The following is a 22,891-nucleotide window of genomic DNA, read 5'->3' on the forward strand; positions in this document are numbered from 1 at the left end:
GCTGCTGCTGCTGTTTGTAAACAATACCATTCATGTGGAATATTCTAAAACAGATTCCTACCCAATTTCTTCCAATTTTTTAAGTATATAAAATGCAGTCAGATCTGATCACATAGGAAATGCATAAAATAACTACTATGCATTCCCTTTGTGCTTGCTAGTGAATGAACCTTTCTCTTTTTTAGTCCTTCATAATTTTTTTACTCATGCAGTACTGGATCTGAGGTGCTCAGAAAACTGGTGCAGAACAAGCTTTAATATCCTCATTTTACAGCTGGGTGAACAAAATCACAGAAAGCTTAAGTGTTTTATCCAAGGTCATCAAAGTGAGTAAGTAGCACAGTTAGACATAAAATTCAGCCAACTCTTGAGCTGTGGCCTAAGTTTTGCTATTGCAGGTGGCATCTTGCATCTACAGGGAATTCCTGAATGCCTAAATAATAATTTGCCTTGGCTAATGTAGGTTTTCTCCAAAAACCATTAAGATCCAGATAAGGATGGTTTGGGTTTCTATATTCCATTGTATACATTGTGATTTACATTCATGGGACATGAACTGAGTTCTGGAGGAAAAAAAAATCCATGTAGGTACAAAACAGTGCAGTGGATGTAGAACAACCTGCACCCTTTACAAAGCAAATTTAAGTTAAATTTGTGGATTTGCAAATAATTTCCCAACAGTTGTTTCTGCAACATGCCTGCAGAACACTGAACAGAAAATACCAACTTCCTGCCAAGAAGCTTTTTTTTCTTGAGCACCTTTTGCCTTAAAGCTTTCTGTAGACTTCCAGGTTTCTTTGGAACATGAGGTGAAAACCTCATGCATAAAATTGTTCTTGTGGTGTAACTCTGAAATGTTTGAGTGCCATCCCTATACCATTCCTACTCAGACCTGTCTCATGAATCTCTTTTCAAAATTGCCTGGTAAAATTTTGATAGGTTCAACAGGTTTAACAGGTTACCAACAAGCATAGCATTTGTAAAATAACATTTAAAAAAATTATTATTTTATTTTTATATTCAAATTTGTTTTATTGTTTTTAAAAACAATTTTTATTCTTTATCAGAAGTATATCTAAATATTTCATGTAAGAACTTTTGTTTTACTCACTAGGCCATAAGGAATTTCTTTTATTCCTGTGCTGGCTGGTGTGTTGTTACCTTCATCCTGGGAGTCTGTGATCGACACAGTGACAACATAATGCTGACAAAAGCTGGACACATGTTCCACATAGATTTTGGAAGATTTTTGGGTCATGCACAGATGTTTGGGAGCATAAGAAGGTTGGTATCTATAGTAACACACAGCAAACTTTAAAGCAGTGGTCTGAAATTTCACAGCCTTGTCAACTCCCATAAAAAAAAATTACAAACAAGATTATTCTTTCTTTTTGTTTTCTTCCTGTATTTTCCAAAACAACATGTTTTTGTTGTTTCTTGAAACTTCTAAAAAGTGTAGGAATTACTGGAGAAGGATTTAAAAATGTTGGAGATCCCTTTTCAGTGTAAAAGAAAAATGTTAATTCCTTGTTTGGTCAGGAATTTGAATGATGTAGTTCAGTAGTGACCAGAATAGAAGAATTCTGATGTCCATTGCTTTTTTCCCCCAACAGAGGAGGGTTCCCAAAATGGATCCAAATCTATATATCTGTCTAATTGACAACTTTCTTCCCATATTCACAGAAGGAACCAAATTTTCCAAATGGACATGGAGAATAATTAAATTATGCCTCTGTGGGTAAATTTGCAAACTTTTTCATTATCTTTTGAAGTTCCACATCAAACCACACTCAGGGGTTGCTTTGCAAACATCTGATTGCCTTTGTAGGTGTGAGGGACCTCTGTCATGCTAAGGATAAATCAAACAGTGTGATCATGTATCCAAGTTCCTAATGTGAACATCTTATGAAGGAATGAATTGAAATGGAATAAGGACAAGATAATGCCAGTATGCCCAAAACACAAAGGAGATGTTGTAGCAAGTAAAGAATGGATGAACGATCCCTTTTAGTGACAAGATGAGTAGCTGTGTATGTCTTTCATCCATGTTTTCTGAAAATTTCCAGACTAAGTGTCAGAATTAAGTTTGAGCTAATTTTCTTACCTTTTTTTTTTCTTTTTTTTTTTTTTTGTTAAGCTGGCCTTTGCCTGCTCCAGACTATCTCAGTGTGTTAGACAGACATAACAGCATGGGAGTATTGATATGAGGGAAGCTGATGAGGATAATAAGTACTTCTAAGTCAGGCAGTCAAAAGATTTAGTTGCAGTGCTTAGAATTATCATCCATCATTCAAGATATGCACCCTTAATCCTCCTTATTTGCTGTGGAAAGAATAAAGCAGAGCAGAGTACTAAAAACGTACTCAGGCACACTCCTTGTCAAGTGCTGCATCTTCCTCTACAGCAAAACTCCTGTTGGAACCTAGCAGGAATTTCCTTGAGTAGTAATTTTACATGAACAAAAAATTACCTAGTTGAGTGAACAGCAGGATGAAGAAAGTATAAGAGGGGACCCAACAACCAAATTTAAATTATGTAATAGCAATAATAATAAAAAAAAGTTATTTACTGTTTTATAGCTCAGTTATGCTACACCTTCTTATTAAATCTATGAAAACATAAAATATAGTTACTTCCACAAACATCAGCCTCTTTTCCCATTTCTCAGTGCAGCGTGTTGCTTTTAAACTACAGAATAAACCACACATTTAGGACCCCCATTCATGGACTGCCCTGATGAATCCTTAGGAAAATTGGGTCTCCCACCTAAGAGCAGGTTGCAAACACCATGGGATAATCCTTGTTTTCCTCAAGCCCACATGAAGCTGAGCAGATAAAGTATTAATGTTTTATTGATGCAGAATTAATAATTATTGTTCTTATTAGTTGCATGCACCTCCATGAAATGTAATATATCATTTGTAACACAGGGATATCACATTTTTACAGGTCACAGACTTCAGGTTCTCTCACAATTTGAAGCTCTCAGTGCTAGTTGTATCTACTCATTCCCACAAGGCAACTCCTGAAACAGCTTTGGCCTGGTTTCTTTAACAGCTCTTATATTGCACTTTTATTTGAGTTCTTGTTAGATTTTTTTTTTTTTTTTTGAGTTTTTTTCAGTCCCAGAATATCTTCCTCTAAAATAACAGTGAAAAAACAGCAGCACAATACTGCCAAACCTAACAATTATTAGTGCTGACCCTTGGGGGGTGTTGTACAGTAGATATTTTACATACATTTCTGGGGGTCATTAAAGCATCTGATGCAAATCCCTCTACTTGGGGTTTACACACATCATACAAACCTCCTCTGTGTGTGAGTGCAAAATGAAATCTATGCAGATCAATGAAGGGTTACAGACAAGGAGTCCCTGCCCAAAGTGTATAAAACAATCATTCCTTACAGAGCTTTGCAGGCTGATTGCCACAGCTGTCCATTTCCTTGGATCTCTGATGCCTTGAGAAGGCTGGCCTAGGACAGAGCTAAAGAATAAAGCAGGGATTTGTTCAAAGGATCTCCTCCATGGATCCACCTTGGGCAGCACCAGAGCCCAGCCAGGGCTGCAGCCAAGAGGAACCAAAATGGTCCCAAAATGCACGAGCGCTCCCGGGGGCTCTCACTGGGATCAGCTCTGCTCCATTTGCACCTTGCAGTTCATTGTCCCATTCCAGCTTTAGCCCAGGCACTCCCATCCTGCTTGTTTTTCTCTCTCCAGCCCACGCTGTTTGTGCTCCTGGGCCTGAGGTTTGGATCATTTGTCCTTGGTGCCCAGCTGGAGCAGGAATTGTTTTGTCTCCCTGCTCTGTGCAGAGAGTTCACCATCCCCTCATGTGAAGCTCAGAACTGCACACTAAAGCAGCACAGAATGTGAAAAATAGAAAAGCTGAAACCTGAGGCATCATCTAGAGCTAATATTTCAGGAGTGTTGGAGGGAGACTTATGATCTATCTAACCAATAGCATAACAGAGAGCTTGGCAGAAGAGTTATTCCCAAAGTCCCATAGGGAACTTTCCTACAGAACCATGAGATTTCATTATCTTATCTTTCTATTTTTTTTTTAATCACTCTGAATGACACCTTCTGCTAGCAGTAATAAAATGCTCCTTTCATTCTCTAACCCAGCCTCCACTTTTGACCCTGCATTCCCCCAAAACAGGCAAGTCTGCAGGCACACTTCAAACTGTACGAAGAAATATTTCACATTTAATTTCTTCATGTAACTGCCTTATTCTTCACCTACTGAGTGTCCTGTGGTAATCATCACACAGCCACTCACACATAAAGAGGTGTAATGCTATCAGGTGTATTATCAGCTAGGACTAGGTCATTTCCTTCCTTTCAGTTCTGACCAGCTCCTGTTGAACATTCCTTCCTCGGTGAATTTAGCAGCAAGAAATTTATTTAAACCCTGTGCTAACTGAAGTAATCCAAAATCCAGCAGTCAGTCACATCCTCCCCTCTCCCAGGCACTCCCAGCCCTGTCATCTACCCTTTTCCAGTCAGTGATGTGCAGTGTGAGGCTGGGTGGCAGGACACAAAGTGGTGCAGCTCAGGGCACACTGCAAATCCACCTTTCGACAGCATCAGTGTCCATTTTTTATCCTTAAATATCCAGTCATCCTGATTACCTCCAGCACTCACCGGCCTTTTCACTTCCCTGATCTGAATCACAGAGACCCTCCTGTCTCTTTGCCAAACTAATCCTGGCTCTTGGCATGGCTTTCCCAGAATTTAAATCTGCTAAGCTGGTTTTCTTCTACAAAGTTAATTACTACAGGCAGCCTTAACTATTCCTTTGGGAAATCCCAGTTATTAGGGAAGTTCCAAAAATATGGGAAAATTATGTTTCCCACACTTTCTTCCTAGCTTGGTGTTTTATTATGTTGAGAAGGATTTCAGAACATCTGAGTGTATAGATATGTAGTGCCTCTTTTTATTTTAAATGTAACACGTTTCATTTTTAGTGTTAACAACCTAAAATGTGTGTTAATGTCTCACTAGAAGTGCTGATTAAAAAATACTATTTTCAGGTATTTTTTTCTAAAACAGAAATGTTGGCATATGGACATGGAAAAATAAGTTCTATCTGCATTTTTTGATTGTATTGTATGAAGGTTTGTTCTCTTTTTCTCTTAAAAAAAAAGGAAAAATTACGAAGAAGGAAGAATTTGAGAATAATACATTTTATTTTTTGCTTTTTGCCCTTTTAAAACTTTATTTAGAGTACTCACATAAAGTCAAAAACTTGAAAGTAAAAACTTGAAAGCATAATCACTTTTTGTTTTCTAAATTTGTGCAGAAAACTTGCACCAATGTGTATTAGATATTGAAAGATTTCAGTGGGTATTTTCAGTGTTAAGAATTCATTCTCTGCAGTTTATATTATTTTTCTCATATGATAGGTCTGGATTTATTGGTTTCTGTGAAATGGTAACTCCTAATTTTTTGCCACTATTCACTTTTAGCGCTTCCTCTGTGCCATCCTCCAAAAATCTCTGACTGCAACCCTGGAAAGATTTCATTTCATGACTTAAAGCACCTTAGTAGCCCAAATGATCTTAACGAGATTATACAGATGTTTAAATCCTGCCATCCAGGATGGATGAATGAAATAAAGATAAGAATCTTTATTTACATAAAAAATGAAAGAGGAAAAATGCACAAAAACCTGTAGGTGAAGCAGCATCATGTCCAAGGTGACAAGGCCTAAAGGGGCTTGAATTTATCAGGGAAGAAGCCCATCACTTTTGCAAGCCAAGGGTCTCCAGTTGTCCCAAAGTGAACTCCAAAAGCACAAGCTGAGTCTGAGAACCCATGAGCAGCACAAACTGCAGTCAGGGGGTTCAGATGCACTCTGTTCTCTTTGGCTGCCCTCAGGGGTAGGGATTTATTCTTGCTGGCCTGATGCTTTCTCTAATTATTGAGCCTGAATTGTACTTTGCCCTTTTTCATTGTTTTTTTTTTTTTTTATTATTTGTTTTTGGGGTTTGGGTTGTTTTTTTGTTGTATTTTTTTTCCAGTAATAGCCTCTTGTGGAGGGAATTCAACTGAAATGCTTTGAAATCAGAGTAAATTATGTTCACTGCCTGCTTTATATCTTCAGTTTTTTTGGTTATCCTTTTCCAAGTGCTCAGAGAATTAAGGGAGGCACTGTTTTTCCATACAGTGTCTGTGTGGATTTGACCATGATTCTGTTCATGCAAGAGCCTTGTTCCTCTTGTTGAACTGAGTTTCCTGGAAACCAGTTCTTGTCTGCTGCAACTCTCACAATCCTTCTTGGCTTTTCCTTCACTCCAAGGGTGGCATAAACTGCTTTCCTGTCTTCACTTTCTTGAAGGAGTTATCAGGTATTCCTGTTAATAATCATGTGGGCTGGAGAAGCTGCTTGATGCTTCCAGAGCCACCAGCAGAATTCCCTCTGCTTTGGGAAATTGGCTGCACATGAGGTGTGTAAGTGACTTCCTATCAAATTCCCCTCCTCTCTCCCCTTCCCTCCTTCTCATTCTGTTAGCCACACTCAGATTTTTTTTGTAGGACATGGCTCCAGAGATGGGAAGTTTAACAATAAAACAGAAAGAAAAGGGAGAAAAGACATCATGGTCACTGTCCATTTTGATTATGGTTTTATTTGTTATCCTTTTCAAAGTGTAACCATTCATAGGGATGTGTATTTTCTCCTCCCTGCTCCCATCAGAAATATTGTATTGTATCATCCCTTTCTCTGAAAGCTTTCTATAGACACTTTTTTATGTTCAAAGGAGCTGTTCTCACATGCACTCAAACGTACATTTATATTCAGGGGAAGTTCTTCTCCTACACAGTCAAGTATACATCAAGCACTTTTAAATTAATCTCTGTTTCTTGGTCTTCTTTTTTTTTTTTTCTTTTTTTTTTTCTTTTGCTTGTTCTGCACACTATGCCTTTGTCCTTCATCCTTAACTGGAAAGCATGCTGATGTATTTAATTCATGTAGGATTTCATCCCCTGCCCCGAGGAATTTCTTTGCAATTCAATTTCTTCATCACTGGTTTATTTCTCTATTTTGCCTGGTGATCTACAAATGCCCTGCAACCATCTATTACTGTGTTTTCTAAATATCCATCTCATACTGAAAGGGCCTGTTAGCTGAATATTCCATGGGTAGGGCTTATAAGCCCACTTGTTCTGTTTCTTTTAAGGCACCTTTTGGGTCTCAGTTTTAAAATCTTTTTCACTGCTGAGGGCCAGTCAGGACACAAAAAGCAATTGTCCAGCAATCTCTGTTAACAAGAGGAATTGCTGCAATCTCCTTGTGAATTAACTCTTAAGTGGTTCATCAATAGGGTTAGTAATAAACTCTAACAAACACAGAAAATGTGATAGTCCTAGAAAATGGTACATAAGGCATTGGGAATGCTGCACTGAGCACTGTCAAATGTGGGGACTGGAGGTGAAGTGTGGAAAGGATTGAGCTCCACCTGGATGTTGTTTTGCAGTCTGATTGCTGGTGACTGAGTGCAGCCTGCCTTAGCTGTGTCTGAGGGAATGGAGGAGCCCAGCTCAAAGCTCAGGGGTGCTGCCTAACCAGTCAGTGTTGGCAACAGAACAATGTCTGAAACTATTCAAGACATATTCCTAAAGCAGAGCAGATCTTCTTTCAGGGAGGGTCTTTTCAGGAATCTTCCAGCTGACTGCAAGGAATGGATGAAATTCTGTGAGCTAAGTAATAAATTCTGTGCTTAGGCTGTGGCAGAACTGGGGATTGCAATGAAATCAATCCAGAGGTGCCTCCAGCGAGTTTCTGTGTTCCCATTATGAGCCTTGCCAACTTCCCTGCTCCGTGGGAGGGTTCCAGATGGGTCCCTGTGGCAGCACACTGCAAAAAGTGAGCCTGTCCTAGGAGCTGTCACCAGCCCTGTTACCTGCACTTGTAGGCACAGAGTCTGTGGTGCCTGGGAGTGGGGCTGTGGCCCAGGCTCATCCCTGACTGGCTCCAGCTGTGCAGGACAGGTGAGCAGCACTGAAGGGAAGGAGCCATGGAGTGCCCAGGTGCACTGAGCAACCCCAGAGGGAGCAGAGGGCACCCAGGGGCAGGGCAGCAGCAGCAGGGCTATGAAAGGCTGGGCTGAAGGAGGAGAAGGACACTTGAAGCCTTCTGATGTGGTGTTGCTGTGTGGGTTGAAGCTTTCTGATATTGCTTGGTGGCACTCTGAGTATTGTGGCTGTCTCAGCTGTGACATGTGCTGCCAGCACAGCAATCCTACGGGACCAGGTGGGATCAAATCTCTGGGATTTACCCACTCACCAGCTTCCACTGGCCCACAGAGAAAGGGATTTCAGGTAACTCACAGTCCCTTGCACTCTGTACAGGCAGAGGGGCACAAATGAGCAGCTGCTCTGACTCAGTTTACAGGGGGAACCTGGATGTTAGCAGGACAATGAACCAGAGCCCTTAGCTTAGGTGAGGATTACAGCTTCCCATTAAACATGATTGAACCTCGATGCCACCAATTCAGTTACTGACAGGAATGCATAAATCTTTCAGAATAGGACAGTCCAGGGTGTGGAATGCTTCTTTTCAAAATAGTGGGCATGTTCAAGACAGTGATTTGACTGAACAGCTAACATTGAGGCTGTGATAGTAAAAAAAATATTAGCAAACTTGATATACATAAAAGAAGAATTAACCTAATGAATAAATAAGGTCATAACAGTGTAAGAACTATCTACATAAGGAATTCAGGAAATTCTTTCTAGTTTAATGTTTCTGCCTCTAAAGGTAGACATTATATAAATATATATATAACATAAAAATATATATTATGTCAATATATTTATAATATAAAAACTACTGTGGGTAAGACTGCAATCAGAAATGAGACTTCAGACTTGTAGTTTGAAATCTTTTCTTGCTGTAGATACCTCAAACAGCAGCAGAAATGGCACAATATAGAGTTAAAACCATGTAAACTGTTATAGGACTGATAATTTAGTTTAAAAATGTAGGTTAAAAAATATTAGATGCAAGTTTTAATAGCCCAGGACATGTAGTTTTCTCAAGCCAAAGATGCTCAGGGCATTCAGAAATCTTTCTGTGTTATGGGAATGAGGTCAGTACTAAATTCAGACCAGTTTACCCAAGGCTGTGTCCAGCTAAATCTTAAAACTTCCCAGGATAATCTTCCAAGGCAACCTACTTCAGTATTTACTTTTTCCTCACAGTCAGGTTTGTTTTATGTTTTTATTTTTTCTTATGACAAGTCAGAGCTTCAGCTGGCTCAGTTTTCTCTTGTATTCTTGCTTGGATCCATCTGGTTTAGAGGCTCTTGTAGATGCAAGAAAATCCCCTTTGAAAACCTTTTATCTTTTATCTGAACAAGCCCACGTTCCTCAGCCTCTCCTCACCATGATGTTGGTGACTCCCTCCAGTTTAGTGACATCTTTCAAGTTTTGGCAGGGTGTGAACCAATAAATACTAAGTGGCACATCTTTATCTGTGGCATCTCTCAGTATTTTCATTAATAATCGTTATGATGGGATAGAGAATGTGTTTGTTCATGTCTTTGGTAGAGATGAGGTTTTGGTTGTGGTGAAAATTTGCATTAGCAGTTTTTTAGGAAGGGCTCTGAGAGTTTTACCACAGCCAAATATGAGTTGATGGTAAGATACTGGTTAGAAAAGCTTGAAATCTGAAATAATCCTTTTGTTTCACTTTGCACTTCCAGGGAAAGCTTCCCTTGGAATATTTTTAACATTTTACTTTTAGAAAAACAGAGATAAGGAGCCCAGGGAAATTACAAGGAGTCCAGAAAAAAGCAATTAAAATCATTGGACATCTGAAATACAAGACTTGTGAGAAGAGGTGGAAGCAGTTGTCTGCAGAAGATTGGGGAAAGACATAGTAACAGTCTGCAAATACTTGAGAGGCTGCTGTAAGGAAGATGGGATCTTCATGTTCCCTTAGGAAAGAGCAAGAATTAATAAGATGAAAGGCCCAGCAAGAGCTAGATTAAGCATTAGGGGGGAAAATGCTGTAAGAGAACATCCTGAAAAAGAAATTTGATAGGGAGGTTGGAGAAGAAGTCTGTCATAAACATCTTTGAGAATAGGCTAAATAAGAATGCCAGGAGCATGTTTATGATCTTGCCCTGATAAGAAGAAAAAATGGAGTATCTCTTGTGGCCCAGGCATATTTCTTTATGTTTGCTGGTGATGAATTGTGTCTCGTGGTTGTTCCCTGTTCCATTATTTAAATATATAAAAGGAGTGCCATTGATTATGGCTTTTTACTGTGTCTACAAAGGTCTATGATTACTGTGATTAAATATTTTCACTTGGCTTTAGAGAAATAAGCACTCATGTTCATTTATTTTGTGTTCTTCAATAAGCTTTTGGCTTTTGCTGCAAAGGATGTCAGCAGTCAAGCACTCCCTAAAAGCTTTTCCTATTTTATTGGATACATCTAAATTCCGCATAGTCATGCTGAATATTATCAGTTACTCTTGACTCAGACAAAAAGATTTTTAAGCAGTCAGGGAATACATGGGTTTTTTTTCTGCTGAGCAGCTGATTTTTAAATTGCAAAGAGTTCTGTGTTGTTTCTCACACACTGTCCATGTGAAAACTTGGACTAGAACAGATTTATCTCATTGCATTAATGACTGTGACTTGGACTTTTCCATAAGTGCACTGTTGGGAAGCTTAGATTGGATCAGAGCAAAGGTCATTTGTTTTTTGTTATCTCATATGTTTTAACTGCTTAATATAAAAAGAAGTCAGTGTATCATTCTTAAATGTTCTGTGCCGTGAGATTCAGAGTAGGAGAAACTAAAACCATTGTTGACCTTACAAGTTTTGTTAATCAGTTTACATTTAGTGTTTCCTATCAATTCCTGATGCTCTTACTGGTTTTCCTGGAATGCAGCATAATTGTAGCCCACAGTGAAGTCCCAGCAGATGTTCCCATCACCCCAGACCAAGTTTATTTTTGCGTGCTGATCTCTTCATTTCCTTGAGGTTTCTTTTCTTTTTTTCCCCTCTCATGATTTATCATCCAAACATTCATAATCTCCAGAGGAGCTGCAAAACGCATTCCCATGAAAATCTTAAATCTCTAAAAGCAAAAAAAAAAAAAAAAAAAAAAGAGATAAAAAAGAATCAACCCCCATGAGTTAGCCTTGTTTCTCACTGAATGGCTTGAGTAAACTCTTTTGTCACAGCCATAGTAAAGTCTTTAAAGTCCAGGACTGCAATCAAACTCTGTCATAAACAAGAGTATTGCCTTTTTGACTGATTCCTACTATAAAACCAAAGGGTTCATTAATCTCATCTAGGGCTTTAGTGAGGGGGGAAAGAAAAAAAAGGAAAGAAAAGAGTAGGCAAGATGTGATAAGGTAGCTTTAATGATTTTTGAGGGGTTTATTGGCTGTACATCTTTGGTCAGTCTCAAGCCATACTAGTTCTCTCAGTGAGGCTTTTCTTTCCTAAAAATGATGGTACCAGACATTACAATTACACATAGAGGTCTTTCAACAGTGCTTCAATTCCATATTTCTTTAGCACAACATAAATAAGAAAAAAGAGGCTTTTGGTCTACAGAGATAGGGTGAAAGGCTTTTACTTGGAAGTACTTCATCATAGCAGGGTTTTTTTTAACCAGTGCCAGGCATTTCTTCAGTTTGATGGAGGCAGCATGTTGCATCAACACAGATTTTAGGTCAGAGGGCTCTTGTCCCCTTGGCTGTTAGACAGTCAGTGGTCATCAAACATCTCATGCATGTGAAGTATTATAGTATTATTAGCTGTGATCTTGAGGGTGCTTTGGGTAGGAAGTATTAAATGTTTGTAACTTTTAGGTAAGCCCGTGTGAGTGAGCTGTGTGATAGGTAGAGGTCCAGGTGAAGGCTGCTGTCACCAGGCCTTTGGATGTGCTGCTCATCCTCGGAATAAAAGCCAGAATGGAAAGTGATCTTGGCAGTCTGCCCCAGAAGAGGCTGCCTGTTAAAGGTGTCCTGATTTAAATGCAGAAATTCAGAGCTGCACCAGAGTGAGGTTCATTTGCACAGGGTTTGGTACATGCAACAACAGGGCACTCATTGATTTTCTCCTTCTGGAGGCTAAAGCAGCCTCTGTTTGCTGATGTAAATTTTCCCATCATGATGGACAGTGACTGGACTTGGCTGTTGGTGATTTTGCTGGAGAATTTTCCCTTCTGGTTTATTATTATCCAAAGGAGTTTGTGGAAGCAGCAAGGAACATTTTACACCTGTGCACAGACATTCATCCTGACAATTGGTTTTCCAGAATCCTTTATGTTCTGTTCAGGGAATTAGAGTCTCTTTCCACTGAAACTTTATTTTATAATGCTATTGTGAGACATGGCTGTGCTGTTCCTTCTAGTGGGTCTTGTTTCCCATACTCTTAAGTTTTCCCATATTCTAGTTTTTTTATTTTATTTTTTTTTAAATTTACATTGCAAAGTGTTCCCTTTGTGAACAGCCAGTTTATTTACTGGAGCTTCAGCATCCAGGTTTTGCAGAGTTTACCTTGTGGGAGAGGCTCTGATAGCAAAAGACCTTAAACAGAACTGGAGAAGTCAAATTCCTACACCATATTTTGCATCTTGCCAAGGGAGGACTGGCCTAACGCCCTAGAACACATTGACAAAAGATACTGAGAAATTGAAGAACCTTGTAAAGCTGCTTTCAGTCATCCCACAGGTAAAATTAATCTATAAATAATGTAAATATTAAAATATCAGTTGCGTGCTCACACAGATCCTTTAGCAACAACAGTAAGAGAAATGATTAATGTTGCAGCCATTACATGATGGGGACGTTGGCCCACAGCCCAACCCAGCAATGTCAAACACTGCATTTCTTCCAGTAAAGTAATTTCTGATTGCAGTATCTATTTTCAGCTCAAGTAGCTCAGTGTGGGAGACTTGGACTAGCTCAGAAAGAACTGTGTTTTCCTGGTGTGGTTGATGCAGTTGGACATCAGAAATCAAACATGAATTTTGAACAAAATGCAGCATTTTTATAGAGGTAGTTTTTTGACTTGGAATATTTTAACCTAAGAACAAATTTGGGGTTTAGACCTTCTCAAGATGCTAAAATGCTTTCAAATCAGGATTTAGATTGGCCCTCTGTCCACATATACATCAAGAGGTTAACATTGATAATCTTCTCTCTCTCTGTGCTTCAACAAATTGAATTTCATTATTCTAATGGTATCAATTTATTTAACACTTAATGTCTATTTGAAATACCACTGATAAAGAATAAGATAAAAGACAAATGAATGAGTGAAAGAAGGTTCTGGGCAAACCTGAACTCTCAGAAATCAGTAACAGACACAGGTTTGTAGCTCTTTGGGATCTACAGCACAAAACTACACAATAACTGTGTAACAGTCACACTTTAATATAACCCTCCCAATGTGAACTCACATCTTGCATCATACAGAAAAATGTAGAGGGTAAGAATTTTTATTGTGGACCTTCATCATGCCTAGTAGTACTTTGCTGAGTTGAATAATATATTTTTTTTTCAAAACCACCCTCGTGGCCTGCACTGCTTGGAGGTGAAAGACAACCATGGGAATTGTGGATTCAGTGTTGGCTGCCATGGAAGCCTTTCCAAACATAAAAGTGGGAAGGCTGCCTGAGCATTTGTTGTGACTTAAACTTCCAGTTGTAGCCTATAATCTCATGACAACTTTGTCTTTCTGCAGTAAAGTAAGGCAGGCACTTTTATGGGAAGATGAGGAAAACTCCCAGGAAAGCTCATCTGTCCCATTTAGGAATGCATCAGGAAGCAATGGGCTGACTCAGCCCATGTTTGATGTTTTAGCAAGAAATAGACATCCTGAAACTGATTTCTGCATTTGAACTTACTAAGAACACCGAGTTTATTTAAAATTTTGAATTAAGGGGTAACACACTGTATATTGCCTTGGAATGGAGCCCTCTGGTGTGTTTACATGGTTCTGTGTACACAGTTGTGATGAGTAAATCACTGCAGTAGGTTTTTCTGTGTGAGGATGCAGTTTATCAGGCCTTTCTGGAACTATTGAACGATAGGATTGTTAGGAGAAGCCTGGCTAATCTCTTCTGCAATGCCATAGCCACAAACTGTGCTGGTGATAAGGAAAAAAGGCAAGCCATGTTGTCAGACTCTGCACCTTATTTACCCAAGGGTGAACACAGAGTAACTGTAAGGAAAACAAGACAATGTATTTATATTCCCTTTGAACCTGAGTCAGAAATATCTCTTCAGAATGGTGCATATTTAATGATAGCATCATGCCTTGGGGTTTTCTTCTCGTTGTTGGATTGTGGAGGTGCAGGGTTTTTTCTTAAATTCCCTTCTTGCCTAGCAGGGAGTCAATATTTCTTACCCACCCTCTTTGACAACAGCTTTTAAATATTTCAATACCAAGAGAGAACTCGTTTCCAGGTTCACTTTCAGGATGGAGTCAAGAAATTAAAGCAATGAGGGTTTAAAAAGAAAAGCAAGGAAGAGCCAGGAGAAAACACTTGTTCATTTGCTGGATTTCTCACTCAGAAACTCTTGCTGTCAAACCTGTCTCTGTCCCACTTAGAGCAATAGAGATTTTCATCCTGAGAAAGGGAGAGATGAAATAATGAGGAAGGTAATACTGAAAAACACAAATGTGAATAATGTGTTACAAATATTAACTGTCTTGCATGATTAGCAATTTTGGGTGAAATTTCTCAGGCAATTGTTCTCTTTTCCAGGGACCGAGCTCCCTTCATCTTCACATCGGAGATGGAGTATTTCATAACAGAGGGGGGAAAAAACCCACAGCGCTTTCAGGAGTTTGTGGAGCTTTGTTGTCGAGCTTATAATATAGTCAGGAAACACAGCCAGCTACTCCTGAACCTGCTAGAGATGGTAAGGAGCTCGAGGATGAAACCAAAAATCAATTTCCTCCAGGGTTCTCTTCCCTTTCACCACCTCTCTGCTCCCTCCAGTAGATTTGATTTGAAGAGGTATCAGGTGCCCAAGTGCTGCACTTCCTGTGCAAAGAAGCTGTTCACTTTCAGTAATAATTTCTGAGAACAGGAATGCTAAGCTGCTTGGTGCTTTTTCCATTTTCTAATGCATTGCTTTTTACAAAATAGCAGAATACTGCAAAAGAAGCTGGGTAAAAGTTTTGCATTCAGGAATTTCACTCAGCCCTTTTCCTAGCTCTTCATTTCCCATCCCTGTTGATGTTTGCAAGACAAAGTGAGCTGAATATTTCACAGGGTGGGTGATCTGGCAGTACTTAGCAACACTGCACTGCAGTGATGCCTTTAGAATGGGGAGTTGCATATTTCCACAGTCCCTTCCTAGGATGGCAAACACGGGAAAAAAAGAGCAGTGCCCATATTGACACAGGCTTTAAAATTCTTTTGTATAGATTTGTTAAGGAGTTTTTATCTGTAAGTATTCCTACTGACTGATTTGTGCTGTGGCAAGTTCCATATCTGATTTATGCCTCTATTTACTTGTGTGGGAAAGGTTAATGATTTTCCCCTTTATGGATACAATGAGAATATTACATCATATTACATATATGTAATGTAATTCATATTGCATATGTATTACATTACATATTAATATTTGCTGAAATTCTTGGCTAAGGTATCAATCCAAAATTTGTGTGCAGGGGCCCACGACCTAAGGGAGTGGTCTGTGCATGAAAAAGCCTACATGGCCCTATAAACAGAGCTGCTGAGATTGAGGTACAGCCAAAAAGTTGCTCTGTAAACACCACTTTATCATCTCCAACTTGTGCAGTGGGGGTAGGAGAGAGAAACTGAAGGAATCTCTCCCCTTGCCTCTTCCATCTTGTCCATGGACTCTCATGCAGTGATTCAGTGAGAGATCCCCTGCCATGGAGCAGGAAGGATTGCTCCAGATCTCTTGAACTTGCTGCTTAGTAGCCACAAGTGCAACAAAACTGCATTCCCATCACAAAGCCCAGTTTTCCTCTGGAAGCAGTGCAGGGTGAGGTTGTAGGAGATCCTGTCCAAGTTAAAGAGCCTCTGGAAAGCTCAGGATCAGCCTGTCCTCTCATCCACAGCAGTAATCCCTGCATTTCTGAACAGGCTGCCTAAAACTGTGTGGTGCAAATAAAACCCCATCTCCTGCCCACCTCCTTGTCCTTCTTTCTGCAAGAGGCAGAGATTATGATGTCAGATTACCCTGGGATAATAGAGAGCCTGTTAGGAAAATGCTCCCAGCAGCAGCTCTGAAACAACGATCTCTGCCTGGCCAAAGCTCAGGTTTGTCTGTATTCAGGACATGCTGCATCTTTTGTTTCTGCTGATCTTGTAGCAGAGGTAATAAGAGCTGAGCTAAAAGTCAGCATCCAGATGTGTCTTAATATTTGTCAGTGGGCTGCAGCTCAGCCAGTTGTGTTGCTCTTCATAACTGAAAAATAACTGGCAGCACACTCACACCCCATCCACAAGCTCTTCACGGCAAAAGGAGTTAAACAAACATGACCAGTTTGGGAGCACCTCGATTTTGCCAATAATATTTGGAAAGGTGAGTCTGTCTCCGCACTTGAAGTGGGGTGTTGGTCAGAAACTGTAAAGATCAAAATGTTTCAGTTCCATGGGTCATTTCTGGAAAAAAATAAATAGACTGTCAAGTTCCACTTTGAATTCATTTCCATACAGAGTTTCAGATGTCATCATGGAGGGATAAGATACAAATAAGCAGTGATTAGGTTATCAGTGAAAGTCTGAGATTCCTCTCCCTGTTTGGAAACCTGCATCATTAATCTTCAATTCTACTCCCACATTGTTTTTTTTCCCAGATGCTATTTGTAAAACATAGTTCAAAAAAAAAATTAAAATGAGACTAAAAAACAGAGTACTTCACAGACTATTACACTGAATGCACAGAATATTCACAGAATAGTAAACTGTACCCCGGGTGATAAGTGACAATTAGTGGTTTCTAGCAAACATGATTATGAACAAATTGAGGGATTTTTGGCCCAGTTTGGGAATTAATGTTATTTCTTGGTGGTGAGCAGCATGTTTCTAAAGCTGTACTGACATTTGCTACTGGGAGTAAGAAATAATCCATGAAGTTTCCATCACTTTCAAAAGCAGAAACATCTGTGGGAGACCCAAGAGTCTTCTGGCAGAGTTCAGCTGTGTAAATGCCTGTAGCTCATCAGCTTTGCTCTCATTAAAGATTTGATGTGAACTATTACAAGGAGGGTGATGACGGGACACAAACACCTTCTGACTGCTTTAAAGAAATGCAAACTCCATTACTGTAATAATGATTTTTTTCATATGGAAAGTTATTAAAAGGGACTTTATCACTCCCTTTTCTGATGAAGGGCAAGGAGCTTAATTTGCCTATGCAACAACCTTTTTTTTTTAATCCAAAGGGGGCAGAAGTTGTTCTCATCTTTTATAAATGGGTTAAAGGTATGTTGATAAATAGCATCGTGTGTCCTTCAGTGCTGAATATTGTTATTGTCCCTGCTGTCAACCCACCTTAATTCACCTCATTGAGCTTTCTGTCTCTCTGTTCCTTGCAAGTCAAAACTCTTTGAAGATAGCAATCTACCTGTCCAGTGGTAGCTTGGAACGGGCTGAGGAAGATTTTCCTCATAATGCCAAAAAGAAAATGTATAAACGTTGAGAATGTTTGAAGGAATAACCTTAAAATAAAATCAGTGCTTCCTTTTTTTCTTTGCTGTTACTTGAAAAACTCAGTGGGTCTTTCTGTCTGAGCTAGACAAAAATACACAGTAGAGACTGCAAATTCAGATACATTTCCACCTGAGCAATCTGAAGGAGTGATGTTTTTCTGCATTACACACAAAAAAGACATCACTCCCAACTTGCTGTGATTGCAGAGAAAAATCGGTAGGTTTTGAAGGGAGTAAATTTTATTGTTGTTGTTGACATTTGAAAATGCCTGGAGAGAGCTGTATGGGCAGCTGGGCACATTGAGCTGTCTAATCTGCTCAAGATTTTACTTTGCAAGGGGAATATTGGCATTATTTGGTTTTTGAATCCAATCTGGCTAACTAGAACAGCTCTGTCCCTCATGCATGGAGAATGATAGCTGCTCCAGAGGCAGCTCTCACTGCCCACTCAAGGCTTCAGACTTCAAGTCTGAAGAAGCTCTTCTCCTCCTCTGACTGTAAAGGGAGTGAATCTGTGATCCCTTTGCAGGAGGAGCCCAGAGCAGTGCTGGTGGAACCAGGAGTTACAAATGAGAGGGTGATGTTGTGCTAAATTGAATTAGGGCTAAGACAATCACAGAAATGTGGTTACTGTTGTTCAGGTGGCTGAATTTGGTCACCTTCCCTTTATCTCCATTAGAAGGATCTGAAGGAGGCTTAGCAGTGCACACCTTGAGGTTATGGTATCAGAAGAGAAAATAAATAACTACAATGGATCATTGATTCTGACCCATGCCTCGTTCAGGTGCCTCAGTGTGAAGGTTTACATTGCAGTATATTCACTTTATTATTCCAGGCATTGTCCTAGCATCAGAACCACTTTCCAGATCAGCAAAACTGCTTTACAAGACTGTTTTCTTCTCTCACTTAGGCCTGTTTCATTTAAGTTTCTTTTCAATAGAACAGTGGACTAATGAGCTAATATTACTTTCCATTTAGATGCTGCATGCAGGATTGCCTGAGCTGAACAGCATCCAGGATCTGAAATATGTGTATGATAACCTCCGTCCTCAGGACTCAGATCTCCAGGCTACAAGCTACTTTACAAGGTAAAACCAGAATATTATCCAGAAACCTTGTCTTCTTCAGGCATGGAGCAATTCTTCTCTTATGTTAAGAAGCTTAATCGGGGAAATTACACAAAAGGATAATTTGTCTTCACATGTTTACTTTTAAAAAGTCATTCCTTATGCATGTTGTAACCAATTTCCTCAAATTTCTTGAAGAAGCAGTTGTGCATTTCTGGTACACTTGTAATAAGTCACTTACTCAGTGCCTGGAGATTTCTCAGGCTTTCATGGTGAAACCATCCTGATTTGTATTTAGTATTTTCTCTCTGTTTTTAAACGCAGCAGCTACATGCAAACATATTTAGACTGCTTAAAGAGATTCAACCTGTTAATAGTCTGAGTGTGACTCTTCAATTTCTGCATTTTACTCCTTTTTCTCTTCCTCTTTTGACCTTTTGTGTTGCCTCAGATAATCTGCTTTCCCTCTGCTAGCCATAGTTTCCCCAGCTGCCACACAGTGCTGGTTCTTGTTTGTAAACGATGAACAGATCAATCACAGAAAAGCCTTGTGTGTGAATATAGATCTATTTAAAGTTTCACTTGTGTTGGGATAATGAAACCTTTCACCTGTTCATGATAATGGCTGGGGATTCATGAGGAGGAGCTGCAGCTGATGTGCATAAAGTCAGTCTAAGAGCCTCAGCCCTGATCTTTCAGGTCAGGCCTCTGCATCACACATAATTCCAGCTGTTGCTGTAGATGGAGTGAGGGCAGACCTCTGGAACTGGAAACCCACTGCAGTTCTAGGCACAGCACGAGACAAATTCTCCCTGTCAGAGTCTGCCCTGAGCAGCACCATCATTTCCCAAGGACTATGAATTCCTGCTCCCTGGGCACCCTCTGCACATGGAAAGCAACCCAGCCTCCTCTGACCTGATGAAGGTTTTGGGAAATTAAAAGTCTGCTGTTTATATGTCTCCTTTCCATGCACTAGAATCTGCTACAGCCTAAGGAAACCAAGGCAGCGAGTTTGGAGAGGGCTGAGGCAGAGACCTAGAGACTCTAAGGATGACATTTCTTTGGGGAAAAAAAAAAAAAAAAAGAGAAGAACTTGTCAAACAAAACTATTGTTCCATGACTTTATACACAGCATAGCACTGAGTTCCTTTTCCTGTAGCACCTGCTTTTTCCATATGCTTTCACTCCTGCCCCTTAGCAAGACTGTTATATTTTAAAATTTAATTACAGCTTCACATTTACCATCAACTCCTACCTTATCCTTTCCTTTAAATTTTCATATATTCCCAAATTACAGACTTCTATTTCCACTTCAAATAGGAAAGATGCAGTTTCTAATTAAACTGTAGAAGTTTTGATGCTGTCACCTAGTTCGGGTGGTTGTGTCTGTCTCTCGTGGACTGGGATATACAAAACAAGCAGGAAAACAAGAGTTTTCAGAGTGAAAATTGCCTCAGTGGCATGCAAAGCTCAGAGCTGCTGCCCCTCTGGAGGTGGAAAGGATCATCTTCCAGCTGGGTCAGTTATGGTTCGGGTTGGCAGCCCTTGGTTAGGTGGAAGAGTAAGGATGAAGATTTGGTTCAGGGCAGGGCTGGATCGAGTAAGGATGAAGATTTGGTTCAGGGCAGGGCTGGATCTCCACACCCTTTCTTCTGAGGGTTAGGGACTTCAGGGTGGGAATTCACCTGCAGTCTTCCTCAGCCAAAGCATGGGGCATAAGGCCATAAGGTGACATAAGAAAAGAACATTTTCAGAAAGGATCAAGTCTGGACCGGACCCATTCTGATAGTGTGAAACTGAGCCTTGAAGAGAAGGCCATTCAATACTAACATTTTAAAACAGAATATGGATTTTGGAAGAGTTGCTGTGCTTTGTGTCCTGGTAGAGGTTTGTGTTAGGCTTAGGAAATCCTGTTCAGCTCCCAGGGACTATAGGTAGGACTCAGAGGCCAGAATATCCTTCTTCCCCTTAGATTTCTTGTTAGGGGTGGTGTTAAGGAAATGAAGGAAATTCCACTCAATTCCTGCACACCAAGAAATTGGCTGTGCTATGGGCTCTGTTCTTATTTGAAACTGCATTTTCTCCTAAAATGCATTCTGCAAGCTCCAGAGCTGTTGTTCCAATTTCCTTCAAAATGCTGAAGCTTTGTTATTGTCCATCATTGCATCACGTAGAAAAGACAGATATTGCTCGAGTGCATATTTTATTCATTAATATTCCTCAGATATGTTTCTATTATATATGCTCATTTGCAAGAAGAAAATCCCTTTACATTAGTTCATGAATTTCCATGGATCTCATTTCTCTTCCTTTTCTTCTTTATTTCAATTTCTATTCATTTGAACATTATATCTGTATTCAAAAAAATGTATTAACTTTTCAATATGTTTGAACATGGGGATAATATCAGGCCTCATGTCTAGTAGGATTTTAACTTCTGGAAATTGTATCCAGGCATTTTTCAAAATAAAGACTTTGGGATGGCCTGATACCCAAATCCATGCAGAGACTGCCCCTCTGTAAAAACACTTTCCAACCTGGCTTTAGGGATGTAAATATATTGAGATTTTTGTGAGCTTCATGTTACCTACATCATCTTTATTCCTTATCTTTTTCTTATACAAAATATTGATAGGATAAAAAATCCAGTTACATACTTTTCCCGGTCAATCTCTGGCTTATTCCTGTATCTGTTTTTCAAACTGCCCTTAGAAAGACAAGGAAATTGGAAGTTCTGATTATTAGCACAACTTCTAGTAGTTCTCAAATCCCTCACAATTTGTAGCTCCTTTTTCTCTATAATTGCTTCCAAAAACACTTCATTGTTTTTCACAAGCTCTTTTCTAGACAAGGAGAGTTGGAATGTTAAATGTTGCCAACAGAAAGGTGTTTCTTGTTCTAAGTACAAGTTAGTTATTGTAATCTTTCAGATTCAATCCTAAAACGTGTCTACAGAAAATCCCAATCTTCTGCTAGTGGAAACAGCAGAACTGTTCCACTGTTCTCTGTATTTCTGTAGGAATGGGCTGCTTTTAGCAATTTTCTGAGTTTGGTTCAGCAATAACACTGACACTGGCCCTGGTGTTGTTTAGAAACAAGATGAAATGATGAATGATGTCACAAATGCTCCTGGCAGAGCAATGTTAATTTGTTCTTTGCCGCCACCTCTTTGGCCGGCAGAACAATTGTGTCGGAGTTTGGACTGTAATGCACTGACCCCTTTCAGGCTCCTAAAGCATTCTGTGTTTTACTGAATTCCTTTGGTCTCATTCTTGATTTAAGTCATGTGCAACAGTCTGTGGTGTCATTTGTGTTCCCACGTGGGGTCAGTGCCCTGTTCTGAGCTGATGAGCAGCGGCGTTCAGCCTCGCAGCGCACAGCCCTCTGGAAGGTCACACCCTCACATCGTGGATAAACAATGCACCAATTGAGAGTTAAACAAGAGTTTCTGTGTTTCCTTGTCAGTCCTGTGCACCTACTGCCAAATGAAACATCGTTGTCTCTCCAGCATCTGCCCTGAACTCAGCTTGATCCTTGAAACTCAATTTGATCCTTACCCCTCCCTCCTTTCCTCTTCCCCTGACAGCACAGTTTTATCAGAAACTGGAAACCCATCTTACCTCTGGATATAAATTTCCTCTATGGTTTTCTGCAGATGTCTTCAAATGTCAGCATGGTGTGGCAGGCTGCCTGACATTTTTAATGTGCCTGCACAGGGATATGTATTTAAAATTGGTTTTAAGAGCACCAAGTTAGCCTAATGCAATGAATGGAAGTTGATTTCAATTGATTGCAGTGTGCAATCTAACCCACTCATAGAAACCCATGAATAAGAGATGCAGGGTGGATCTGACAATTACCAGGGGAGCACAATGCATATCTTCAGCAGCCTGATGGAGGGGGGTGCTGCTTGGGTCAGCTGCTTTGTTTATTTGTTAATGGACTCATTTTTTAGGTACCTTGACCAAGGTCAAGCATATCTACTCCAAACCACAAAAGCCAGCAGCTTCCAGCTGGACATTCCACAGCAACTCCTTTCAAAACATGATGCTGATCTCAAACTGATCAGTCAACCCCGTTTCTCAGGTGGCTGAGGGTATTTCAGCAAAAAATTTCTCAAACAGGTGAAAGACAGTGGAAGTTGGGAAAA

At 39.9% G+C, this 22,891-nt stretch overlaps 1 protein-coding gene across 1 annotated transcript in view; it reads left to right on the forward strand.

Annotated features, from left to right (window-relative positions):
- PIK3C2G (phosphatidylinositol-4-phosphate 3-kinase catalytic subunit type 2 gamma) overlaps positions 1 to 22,891 on the forward strand; it is a 185,929-nt gene that overhangs the window by 115,091 nt on the left and 47,947 nt on the right. The window contains exons 23-25 of the mRNA XM_053943203.1: positions 1,115 to 1,284; positions 14,745 to 14,901; positions 18,653 to 18,762. Coding sequence (XP_053799178.1) covers positions 1,115 to 1,284; positions 14,745 to 14,901; positions 18,653 to 18,762 — 437 coding nt within the window. The remainder of the gene's footprint in view (positions 1 to 1,114; positions 1,285 to 14,744; positions 14,902 to 18,652; positions 18,763 to 22,891) is intronic.

This window comes from Vidua chalybeata, chromosome 5 (assembly GCF_026979565.1).
Source record: "Vidua chalybeata isolate OUT-0048 chromosome 5, bVidCha1 merged haplotype, whole genome shotgun sequence".
Classification (NCBI taxonomy): Eukaryota; Metazoa; Chordata; class Aves; order Passeriformes; family Viduidae; genus Vidua; species Vidua chalybeata.